At 35.0% G+C, this 13414-nt stretch overlaps 1 protein-coding gene across 2 annotated transcripts in view; it reads left to right on the forward strand.

The window, feature by feature from the left end:
- The first annotated feature begins 7558 nt into the window (after nt 1-7558).
- Nucleotides 7559-13414, forward strand: part of LOC106069819 (uncharacterized) — a 51122-nt gene continuing 45266 nt past the window's right edge. The window contains exon 1 of one of the 2 annotated variants that reach the window (XM_056040679.1): nt 7559-7712. In XM_056040679.1, coding sequence (XP_055896654.1) covers nt 7711-7712 — 2 coding nt within the window. In that variant the 5' untranslated portion in view covers nt 7559-7710. Of the gene's footprint in view, nt 7713-11994; nt 12165-13414 lie in introns of those variants that run through there. The other variant, XM_056040680.1, reaches the window with a different exon arrangement.

Genomic DNA, 13414 nt, shown 5'->3' on the forward strand with positions numbered 1-13414 from the left:
CACAAGTGTAATAGATACATTGACACAAGTGTAATAGATACATTGACACAAGTGTAATAGATACATTGACACAAGTGTAATAGATACATTGACACAAGTGTAATAGATACATTGACACAAGTGTAATAGATACATTGACACAAGTGTAATAGATACATTGACACAAGTGTAATAGATACATTGACACAAGTGTAATAGATACATTGACACAAGTGTAATAGATACATTGACACAAGTGTAATAGATACATTGACACAAGTGTAATAGATACATTGACACAAGTGTAATAGATACATTGACACAAGTGTAATAGATACACTGACACAAGTGTAATAGATACACTGACACAAGTGTAATAGATACATTGACACAAGTGTAATAGATACATTGACACAAGTGTAATAGATACATTGACACAAGTGTAATAGATACATTGACACAAGTGTAATAGATACATTGACACAAGTGTAATAGATACATTGACACAAGTGTAATAGATACATTGACACAAGTGTAATAGATACACTGACACAAGTGTAATAGATACACTGACACAAGTGTAATAGATACATTGACACAAGTGTAATAGATACATTGACACAAGTGTAATAGATACATTGACACAAGTGTAATAGATACACTGACACAAGTGTAATAGATACATTGACACAAGTGTAATAGATACATTGACACAAGTGTAATAGATACATTGACACAAGTGTAATAGATACATTGACACAAGTGTAATAGATACACTGACACAAGTGTAATAGATACATTGACACAAGTGTAATAGATACACTGACACAAGTGTAATAGATACACTGACACAAGTGTAATAGATACATTGACACAAGTGTAATAGATACACTGACACAAGTGTAATAGATACATTGACACAAGTGTAATAGATACACTGACACAAGTGTAATAGATACACTGACACAAGTGTAATAGATACATTGACACAAGTGTAATAGATACACTGACACAAGTGTAAACTGGTTCTCGATTACTTTGCTTCATCTTGCACCTTTTAAAATGCTCAAAACATTAGAATGTTTTTTTGTGGTATAACTCTAGAACAAACACACATATACCTCTAATACAAACACGTATACCTCAACAACAAACACGCACATATATATATAGTAAAAACAATTATACCTCTAATACAAACACATATATCTCTAGTACAAACATGTAAATTTCTACTACAAACAAATAGTCCTCTAGTACAAACACGTATACCTCTGGAACAAACAAGTATACTTCTAGTAAAAACATGTATATATCTAATACAAATAAGTATAGCTCTAGTACAAACACATATAGCTTTAATACAAACCCGTGTATCTCTCGTACAAACACCTATATGGTAAATATCTAATTGAAACACGTATACCTCTAGTACGAAAACATATACCTCTAGTACAAACACGAATACCTCTAGTACAAACACGAATACCTCTAGTACAAACAAGTATACCTCTAGTACAAAACAAGTATACTCTAGTACAATTACGTATACCTCTAGTACGAGGGTTCTCAACCTGTGCGTCGCGACCCCCTTAGGGGTCGATTGACGATTAGCCAGGGGTCGCCTATGACCATAAAAAATATGAATTGTTATTGTCTACTCCTCTATTGCGTGAATGTGTGTGTGTGTGTGGGGGGGGGGGTCGCGGCATGTGGGGGATTGTAAAAAGGGGACGCACAGCATATAAGGTTGAGAACCGCTGCTCTAGTACAAACATATGTACCTCTAGTACAAACACGTATACCTCTAGTACAAAAATGTATACCTCTAGTACAAACATGTATACCTCTAGTACAAACACGTATACCTCTAGTACAAACACGCATACCTCTAGTACAAACCTGTATACCTCTAGTATAAACACGCATACCTCTAGTAAAAAAGTATACCTCTAGTACAAACACGTATACCTGTAGTAAAAACACGTATACCTCTAGTAAAACACTTATCCTTTAGTACAAACACGTATACCTCTAGTACAAACACGTATACCTCTAGTACAATTACGTATACCTCTAGACAAACACAATTTTATGACAATATTAAGTTGGAATTAAGTTAGAATTTAAATTAATCAAGAGTAACATGTCTAGGGTAAAATAAATAAAAAGCAATCATTAGTTATTAAGAGCAAAATAAAACCACTCTATAAACTTTAAAAGGAGGAAAAGTTTTTTTTTATTTCCTTTTCAGCGGCCCCCGAAAGGGGAAAAGAAGCTATTACTTTTGTGTGGCCTGTCTGTCCATCTGTCCGTCTGACCGTCTTTCCGTCCGTCCCGTTTAGATCTTAGAAACTAGAAGAGAAAATGAAAATTGGACATCATGATATTTTAGATCATCCAAAGTTCTGATGCAACGGCTACTTTTTTTTTTTCCGAAAGTGACCCATCTAATTTTTAAAATCATATATGCAAGCAGATTTTGCAAAAAAATGTAAACACTTTTCAATGAAAAACTTCAGGGGAAGTAAGTCTTATTAAAAAGTTTACAAGCTTCTTCATTAATAAATCAAGCTTCATTCATAAATTCGCGCATTGGTAAAAAAAAATGCATCTAAGGTCACGACTGAAAAAATATCAATGGATCATTATAAAATAGATTTTCCATGTATTAACTATCGAATGGAATAGAATACTGACTCAAATGTTGTTTTTAAAAAGAATTTTAATACGAACTTGGTTTCAATTGTAAGTTTAAAAAAATTTCTTTATACCGCGCAGTTTACAGACATCCTCATTAGGCTAAACAATTGACAACAATCTAAATTACAATAAACAGAGGACAGATCTACATAGATCTATATTTATAATACGAGTTCTAGTCTAGATATAGCAGATTCTATATCAAGATTCTATATCTAGATCTAGACTTAGATATAGACTTAGATCTAACTCTATATCTAGACTTAGACTTAGATCTTGAGTCTAGATTTAGATCTAAAACTAGGTCTATATCTAGCTAGATCAATGTCTAGTTTGTATGACAAATGACAAAGAGATATTAATTTTTATTTGAGAGGGGAATGTCTTGTTGTCATCTGTACACAATGGACCTCATTCACCAATGGTAAACAAACAACATTTAGCCACGTAATAATATTGTTAAAACAATGAAAATTACGTATCACGTGACAGCCTTTATGGATTGCGTAATTTGTATAGAAGGTATAGAGAACCACGTGGCAAAATGTTGTTTGTTTACGATTGGTGAAAGAGGTCCACTGTAGGCCTACCTTAAAGTGGGTCAAGAATTTTTGTGTGTTTCCAATTTATCTAATTTTGTTAGAAGAATAAATCTTATTTAGCTACTCTTTATTACAATGTAACATGTTATTAATTTTGAATGTATGGAAAAGGTTAATAACTATTATTTTTAAAAAATCAAAGTGTACGCTAAATGAATATATGGAGATGTTGTGGCTGAGGGCTAAAGCACTTGGAACTGTAAGTCCCATGGCTCGAATCCTGGTGAAGACTCTCGGTGGACCACTTCGGGGGCCGATTTTGAGTTTGTGTTTCACACAATGTCTTTGTCACCTTGTTCTTCTTTATCATTAAATTCCTATATTTCAGTAATAATGCATTTTAGTATTGAAATAAACATATTTTAACGTTGTTTTGGTTAAATACAATTATTTATATTCTGAGCATAAATCTAGTAACCTATCAATCATTTTATAAGCAAGTTATAATGTTATCCTATTGTTTAATATAAGTATTACAAAGTAAAGATAATTGAGATAATGTGAACGCTGCCATCTGTATTCTCGAGTCGGAGATCAATCAGAATGAACTCAATAACGAATCAAATCAGAGGGGATCTCATTATTTGAATGCTGCCAGCTAGTGATAAAACATCAAGGCATAAAGAAAAAGAATGAGAATGATGTGACTAAGATGTGAGGACCACTGAGCGTAATGTTGTTTAGGTAAATAGGCTGCGTGTGGAAAACATTTATTTGGACGATATACAATAAGAGAGATTTTCAGTAAGATTATTTCTCTTGTTTTAGAATTAATGATTTTACTTGAATATTAGTGTTTTTACGTAAATATTACTGCCCTTAAGACAAGACAAGAAAGCCGATTGTCGCGTAATTCAGAAAAGAAATTGTAATGAATATTCTTGTGTTTGAGGGCGTAAAATCTTTAGTAGTCTGACATTACAACGACCAACAATACATGCATTGGATTGATTGTTGTGTGGAGTCCTGTGCCCCACCAATCGTATACCCTAGGCAGCTGCTCAGTTCATTACCTTTAAAGAAGGTCGGCCCAGATTAAGGCTAGAACTGAACGGTACAAAAATTCATTTGTTCCATGCATCAATACTCGTAGATGTGAAGGCTTAATCATATATTTTACAATAAATGGCTGCAGCTTTAGCTAAAGTTAAAAAATACTTTTTCTACGAGTTTTATTTTATTATCTTATCTTAGTAACTGATGCATGAAAAGAATGTCATTAAATAAGAGGGTTGGGAGGAGGCTGTGTCAAAGTTCAAATAAGCGCCCCTGTTTGTAAGAAAGGAAACAAAATAAATCTTTGAGGCTAATAGAATTAACAAGTCAAAGTGTTTCTGATGATGTGGTCGTCACAATACCATGTTATTAAAGGGAGAAAAAAAAAACAACACAAATCTACAATATTTCAACCCAGACTAGCACGGATATCAGCTAGTAGGCTTATACAATAGAATAAAAGCAACACATAATTTATGATCTTTCAGAATAAGCTCAATTTCCTGTTTTAAGGAAACATGTTTGATTGGAATACGAAAGATAAAGATTGCGACGTTACACTTCCTGGAGACTTTTATAGATTACTGGAGAATGTAGAGATTACTGAGAATAACACGATTTAAAATATATTATTTCGTAAAAATTGTGCCTTACTTGGGAAATACAGCATACCGCATTAATCTTCGCGACTTAAAGAGAACATTTACTATTTATCAATTCCACATTAATTACATGAACATTTTGATATTAGAGTTATTTGTGAACAAAAATCTGGCTAAGATTGGCTTTCTTTTAAACGCCATGTCAAAGACGCCATAGATAATTCTCAAACTTAACATTACTAGATCTAGGCTTTGTCTTTCTTAAATAGACTGACCTGAAATAAAGATTTAATAGGCTATACTAAAACACAAGATTTGAATAGAAGCTGCTATAACACAGGATTTGAATAGACTCTGCTAGAACACAAGATTTGAATAGACTCTGCTAGAACACAAGATTTGAATAGACTCTGCTAGAACACAAGATTTGAATAGACTCTGCTAGAACACAAGATTTGAATAGACTCTGCTAGAACACAAGATTTGAATAGACTCTGCTAGAACACAAGATTTGAATAGACTCTGCTAGAACACAAGATTTGAATAGACTCTGCTAGAACACAAGATTTGAATAGACTCTGCTAGAACACAAGATTTGAATAGACTCTACTAGAACACAAGATTTGAATAGACTCTGCTAGAACACAAGATTTGAATAGACTCTGCTAGAACACAAGATTTGAATAGACTCTGCTAGAACACAAGATTTGAATAGACTCTGCTAGAACACAAGATTTGAATAGACTCTGCTAGAACACAAGATTTGAATAGACTCTGCTAGAACACAAGATTTGAATAGACTCTGCTAGAACACAAGATTTGAATAGACTCTGCTAGAACACAAGATTTGAATAGACTCTGCTAGAACACAAGATTTGAATAGACTCTGCTAGAACACAAGATTTGAATAGACTCTGCTAGAACAGATTTCCTTACATCACTGCGGAGACCTAATGTATGTTTAATGTCCCACCAACAACAAGAAGGCACTAAAATTAAAATAAATTAAACAAGGTTACAAAAGACAGTTTGTGTGGAAACACAAACTCAAAATCGGCTTCCGAAGTGGTCCACCCAGGCAGGCTTCAATATTTTCAGAAAGAATATCCGAATGAAATTATATCAAAGACAAATGAGAGATAAGAATGGAGAAAGAAGGTTGACAGATCTTGTGTAGTGCCCCAACGGTACAGCAGATCAAAGGATAGGTGCAAGTGAATGCAAAGTTAGATGTGAAACTGGCCGAACTAGTTCCCCAGCACAACGACCAACCGCCTTTACTTTTCCCCAACTAATATCAGGTACCCATTGGAGCTGGGTGGACTCAGAGGCGCCTAAGGATTCCGAAGTTGAAAATCCCAGTCTTCACAAGGATTCGAACCCGGAGCCCCCGGTTCGGAAGCCAAGCGCTTTACCGCTGAACCAACGCGCCTCTCTTGGCCTTACTGAAGTCTTATAATTGATGTAATTGTTTTGAAAAGGGTCAGTCTCTTATTCGAATGCTAAAAAAAAAAAAAAAAAAAAAAAAAAAAAAATTTTCGCAATAAAAAAAAATTACGAAAATAAAATTTACAAGATTTTATTCGTTTTAATTTAGGTCTAACTTATAATGCATACTAATTACCTTTTTCTCTTTAAAAAACTGCTTGCATAACTGATTTTAAAAATTAGATTTTTCGCTTTCAGAAAAAAAAAAAGTAGCCGTTGCATCAGAACTTTGAATGGTCTAAGATATTGTGATGTCCGATTTTCAATATCTTTTCTAGTTTACGAGATCTAAACGGGACGGGCGGACAGACGGTCAGACGGACAGACGGACAGACATTTCGCACAAAACTAATAGCGTCTTTTCCCCTCTCGGGGGCCTCTAAAAAGACACCAAAACAAATAGACACAAAAACAAAAAGACACCAAAACAAATAGATACAGAAACTGTTTTGTTCCTTATGCAATTTAATCGTTGTACAAAACGTGGCTTACTGTTGTACATGTCGCATGTAATGTTACAGAGAAACTGGGGCGTGAAAGCATATATTGTGTGCTACTGTACTCATTATTATTATTACTATTAACTAAAAAAATATGGTCTTTGTGTTTGCAGCAAATCAAATATTAAATAAATGCCAAAAGCAATATCTTTTGTCGAGCTTTAGAAGGACGGCGCAACAGTGGACCAATAAAAAAATCAACTCAGTAATCAGTTTCGAAGTAGACCCTAGAGCAGTCGATATCTTCTTTAAAAAAAAAAATAAACATAGCCTTAACATAATCGCTCAAAACTTTTTAATCTAAGGTAAGCATATTATAACAAAAAATTAGTGTCATATTATACGGTATTATGCACTAAATTCAAGCTAATGCACCTCAAAATTAATTCCTTGAAGACGATGTCAGTTGATAAGATGAATGGCAAACATCATCGAATCTAAAGAAAGACAGCGTAATAAAATAAGCACAAAGTTTAACAGCTAAAACAAAACAATAATCTTTGATTTAAATTCGTAAATCCATAAGCGCTAATCTTTATTAGAGGCACAAATGTCGCTCACTACAAGATTAGACAGCCGAGGCTTGATTTCCTCCAATAAATATACGAGGAGGAGGGATTGGTTATTGGTAGGGGAGGTCACCAAGGAGCAGAAATGTGATACCTTCACCATTTTGTCTCTATGTTCCAGGGCACAAGATATTTCTGTCCACGGCGCACGACGTCACAGCCTCTCCGCCATTTTGCTCTACGCTATTGTATCCTTCGTTTAAACCCAAGCCTGGATGGATAACTTGAGTCTGAACAATTAAAACCTTGGAATTCATAATCGTATTCCATAATGTAAGATAAAGCCTTCATACAATACCACTTTTTTTTTGTCTTCATTGTGCCGTTCATTAGATTAGCTTCCGTGTATAGCTATTATTTTGCTACTAATTCTAGTGCATCTATTAAAACATATTTATAAATGCGGCAATACATAATATGTTATTAAACAGTATATCGTTATAATCAAATATTGATGTTATTATTGTTTTCTGGTTAAAATCAGTAGGTCTGTTCAAATTATACTATAGAACGGAAAGGGCTTTTAGCGGCCCGGGAAAAGACGCTATTAGTTTTGTGTCCGTCTGTCCTTCTGTCGTCCGTCCCGTTTAGATCTCGTAAACTAGAAAATGTATTTAAAATCCGACATCATGATATTTTTAATCTTTCAAAGTTCTGATGCAACGGCTACTTTTTTTTTCTGATAGAGAAAATTTAATTTTTAAAATGAACTATGCAAGCAGTTTTTTTTTTTTTTAAATTACACATTTTAACAACTATTCACTATTAATAGAAACAAACAGGGGAGGCTATTTAGTAAGGAACATGACTATTTATCATTATTTTTAACACATTTATGCAAACGGTTTTAGAATTTTTGTCAAAATGGTATATTTTTTACAATTCTATTTTAAAGTTAAATAACTTCTGCTATACTAACTGCTACATTTACAAAAAAAAAATGTTTACTTTTATTTTTAAAGAGAAAAATATCTATTTAGTATGCATATAAGTGGAACATAATTTAAAACAAAACAACAATTAAGAAGTATATTTTCATACTATAACGTGAACCGCTGTGGTATTACCCTAGCAAAGAAACTGCTCAGATACATACCTCCCTCGTTATTTTTAAAAATTATTATTAAATCTGTAAGTAACTGTTCGTTTACACTGTACATTTTGTGTTCGTTTATGGCTAGCCTGTGTTTAGTATATCAGTTATGGCCTTGTTCGTTTATGGCTAGCCTGTGTTTACTATATCAGTTATGGCCTTGTTCGTTTATGGCTAGCCTGTTTGTAGTATATCAGTTGTGGCCTTGTTCGTTTATGGCTAGCCTGCGTTTAGTATATCAGTTGTGGCCTTGTTCGTTTGTGGCTAGCCTGCGTTTAGTATATCAGTTGTGGCCTTGTTCGTTTATGGCTAGCCTGGGTTTAGTATATCAGTTGTGGCTTACAGTATAGCACACATTAAACAAGCAATTAAACTTTAGACAGCAAAGGCCATACACACTAGCAATACACTAAGCTGGTCACATTGGTCACATATTGTACACTCTTCAGTCGTATACAGAAAGCAAAGGGGAGTAACTTATTGAGGATCTGCTCCTTTTATCTCCATGTTGCATAGATCTAACGTGTTTTAAAAAGTTTAAAATGGTGGGGAAACAAAACGAGGACCCCTACGGGTTGAGTTAAACACCGAGGCGCGGACGAGTTTAATTTTTATTGAGACTCTTGTGAGATTTACCTTGAAAGTTCACTACATGTTCAAATACAGTTGTCCCTCTGTTTGTGTAAAGTAAAAAGTCCCCCTTTCAGACCTTGCGATCTATAGGCCAGTTAATGTAAAGGTCATCTGTTTCGTTGACCAGCGGTTAACGAGCAGGGTGTTATGTGGCCATCACAACGACCAACCTCCTTTACTTTCCCCAACTTAAGTCAAGTAGCCATTATAGTTTGGTGGAATCAGGGGAAACCCTAAAATCCCGAAATTCAAAATTCGAATATTCACCGAGAATCGAGCCCAGGACCCCAGGTTCGGAAGCTAAGTGCCTAACCACTCAGCCACCGCGCCTTCATAATTAGAGATGTATTTGTCGTTAAGCTCGTTTTATCTTCATTTTGTTTATTTAAGTTTACTAAACATACTAGTAGATAAAATCAATTACCTTACCAGGTCGACAGTAGCACTATATGTCAGTTTAGAGCTATGAAGAGCATTATTGTCCCATTGTGTGCTTGTCTGTTTCTTTGATATCAATAAGGTGTCTAAGCATGTGCATAAGACTATCTATCTTTGAGGTAATTTCATTGCCAGAGCTGTGCAGGTCGTATTTTCACACAAGTTTAATACATTATTTTTACAAAGCTTATATCAACTCACTCTATCTGTCTGGTAAAAAAGTGTGTACACGTCATTTCTCCCACACCCATTCTCGGGTCAAGTTAAAACTTTGAGCAATTATTCAATGACATAGGCATGACATGAATCAATTAAAAAACAGTTAATTAATTACGGTACCGGTAATTCATGATTTTTGTTTAATAGCGACAATGTACAAAGGGAAATTAATACGTAAGTATTCACAGATGTGGATAAATATGTTGGGTTTAGTCCCCTCAAATTATTGCTACCGCTATTTCTCTCTCACGCATTCTCCGATCAAGTTGAAATTTTTAACCAGTGATGCCCGAAAATACGGTCCGCGGGCCAAAGCCGGCCAGCGACATGGTTCCATCCGGCCCACCGAAGTGTTTGCACAAAGTGTAGAAAATCCTCCCCCCTCCCAAACCAATTACTTTTTCTCAGATGGATAATAACCATGACTTTTAACTATTGGGCATTGATGAGTTAATGAAATGGGACTCTAAATGTAGAATCTACCAAGAAAATTGAACGGGTCTGTTTTGTAGAACATGATAATAAGCCAATATATTTTGTTTTATAAAGAAAGTCTGGATGTTTACAAAACAATTTATGAACGGCATTATAAAACAAATATGACGGCATTCGTGGTCTGAGACGCAAATAAAAGATTGTTAATCTACGCCTAGAGATTGGAGGATCGATGGGAATAGGCCAGTGATGCTCAAAATACGGCCCGCGGGCCAGATCCGGCCCGCGACGTGCTTCCATCCGGCCCGCCGAATCGTCGGCACAAAAGATAGAACCCCCCCCCCACCCATCTAAAACAATGTTCAAAATGTATCTTTACCTACGTTAGGGCCTTCACATTTTTCTAATGGATTACGACCAAGGCATTTAACATTTGTGCGTTCTTGAAATAGGACTCTAGAATCTAATAGGAAAAGTGAACGGATCTTTAATTTTTTAATTTTTTTTTGTAGCACATGATACCATTGCTAGCCCACATGTTTGTTTTTATAAAGAAAGTCTGACTGTGTGGCTGTATTTAAACAAACAAGAACAACAAAATATAAACAGAACCTACGCCATTTTTTAAAGTGTAAAGAGAAAATGCAGATATCCGAATAGTTCAATGTAAGTACTAGATCCTCAGGGTTAAAATAAAATAGTTTCAGGTCAATTTCATAAAGTTTTTATATCTTTTTCATCATGTGGCCCGCGACACGAGTGTTGAAAAATAAAATGGCCCGCAGATTGAATTAGGTTGGGCATCACTGGAATAGGCTATATATCCAAAAGAGACAAGAAATTGTGTCGGGTGTGTAGTACTATTGTATAGAGCTTGTAGCCTTAATATATTAGTAATAAGTATGAATAAAATTTGGTGTAGATGTTATGTCATAAAAATGTTTATATCCTAACCTTTGCTCTATACAACTTTTAGCCTTACTATATTGTTATAAGTATGAATAAAACGTAATAAGAAAAGCCCTCCTATCTAATCTGTCCATAACCTTCTTGGTTACGCTCTCCTCGTAGAACGGTCTAGGGGCAGCGGTTCTCAACCTTTTAAGCTCGGCGACCCCCTTTTTACAATATGCCACTCTGCCGCGACCCCCCCCCCCCCACCCCATAGACACACACAGCAATAGAAGAATAGACAATAACAATCCTTATTTTTGATGGTCTTAGGCGACCCCTGGCAAATCGTCAATCGACCCCCAAGGGGGTCGCGACCCACAGGTTGAGAACCCCTGGTCTAGGGCTGCGCCTTCCCAATAGTCAGGATACATATAAATATAATTATATAATTATATAACCTAAAAAAAAAGCGTATAAAGAAAATTATCGATTAATTAAAGATTTATACTGTAAGACTAAAGTATTCTAGAATAAGAGCTGTTTTAAACAAATTGTAAGCTGATAAGTTGTAAGTGAACATCATCGAATCCACGACACTCTGAAATAAAGCACATTTTGAAGCATGTTTTCGTACCCTAAAAATCCATTTTAATGATAGTTATGCGCGTAGCACAGACCACTCCAACCTCGCCTTTATATCACTTAACAATCAATTTAATGCATCTTTTGTCGGTCGCCTTAGTGTCAGACGACTAAAGATTTGTCTCCCTCCAATCAGATTGGATGAGGTAGTGAATCAGTTGTTTGGTAGGGGAATCACCAAGACGCAGAAATGTAATACGTACAACCATTTTTGTCTCCATGTTCCAGGGCACAATATATTTCTGTCCACGGAGCGTACGACGTCACAGCCTCTCCGCCATATTGTTCTACCGTATTGTATCTCTCCATTAAACCTATGCCATGGTGGATAGTCTGAGCAATTAAAAATCTTGGAATTATGCTTGCATAATGTAAGAAAAAGCCACCTTCATATAATACCATTACTTTATTTCTTTTTCGTCGTTGTACTATTCAGTATATATCACTTATATATAAATAATATTGTTTTAGGTTATCATATTCCTTTAAAACACAATAATCTTATCTTCTTATCTTATATAATACAGACGTTACTTCAAAAAAGAAGATGATTACGTCCTACGCGTCATGCATTTAGTCATGCATATTAACCAATGACCTAAATTCTGCCAAGTCACTGGTTTTCCTGGCTAGCTCAGGCAACCCATTCCATGCTCTAATACAGTGATTCCCAAAGTGGTCTATATAGACCCCCAGGGGTCTACGAAGACTTCCAAGGGGTCTACGAAAGCTAAAAGGGGAATTGGGGGTCTATGAGATGTGCACGGGGGTCTACGATAAAGAATCTCAATTCAGCATGTCGTGACTTTAATTTTGACAATTGTTATTTTTTCATACACACATTTATGATTTGTACCTTAGGAAATCCTTAAAATTGTTATCCTGCTGATTGAATAAAAAATGTTTTTTTTTTTAATTTTATAACTATTTAAATAGTGTAGTTTTGTCTAGTTATAACTTTAACAAAAAGAAATGTAGACTGTACAGCGTTAAGTATTTGAAATTGGACTTCATTACTTCCTAGTCAAACAAGCGAGTGTTAATGTGCCATTTGTTTATGATGCTATGAAACCAATTATGCTGGAGGATCATTTGAGATGATGCCACCCTGATAAAAAGATAATCGTTTGCAAAACTTTCAAACACTCAAAGATAAAGTTCAGAATACACCCACAAAATCTCTCTTTGACCTGACACTGAGAAGGTGATGATTAGTGAATGTTTTACTATATCTCTTTACTTATAGTAAAATACTGAAAACCTCACACGATAGGCAAATTATTGATTTGACCAGCCGTTGAAAAAAATTCTAAAAACGCTACAGACTTATATCATTAAAAGAATTTCATGTTTGGGTTTTATGGCCGGTGTCTCGTTTTGGACCTCTTTAATGCAATTTTGAAGACATGGTCGGCATTCTCTGGTGACACTCCAAAAGGGCAAATTTCAATGGTCCCAATTTTGAGCTTCCAGAACATATGTTTTCTCATTATGAGGTGTACGGTTTTGATGTGAACAATTTAGGTGGTTCTATCGGGATAGTTTATAATAGGTTTCATCTTTCTTGTATATCGAATTGGATCTTGTCCATTTCTCGTTTTTACAATTCACTATTAGTTTC

This window comes from Biomphalaria glabrata, chromosome 9, assembly GCF_947242115.1.
Source record: "Biomphalaria glabrata chromosome 9, xgBioGlab47.1, whole genome shotgun sequence".
Classification (NCBI taxonomy): domain Eukaryota; kingdom Metazoa; phylum Mollusca; class Gastropoda; family Planorbidae; genus Biomphalaria; species Biomphalaria glabrata.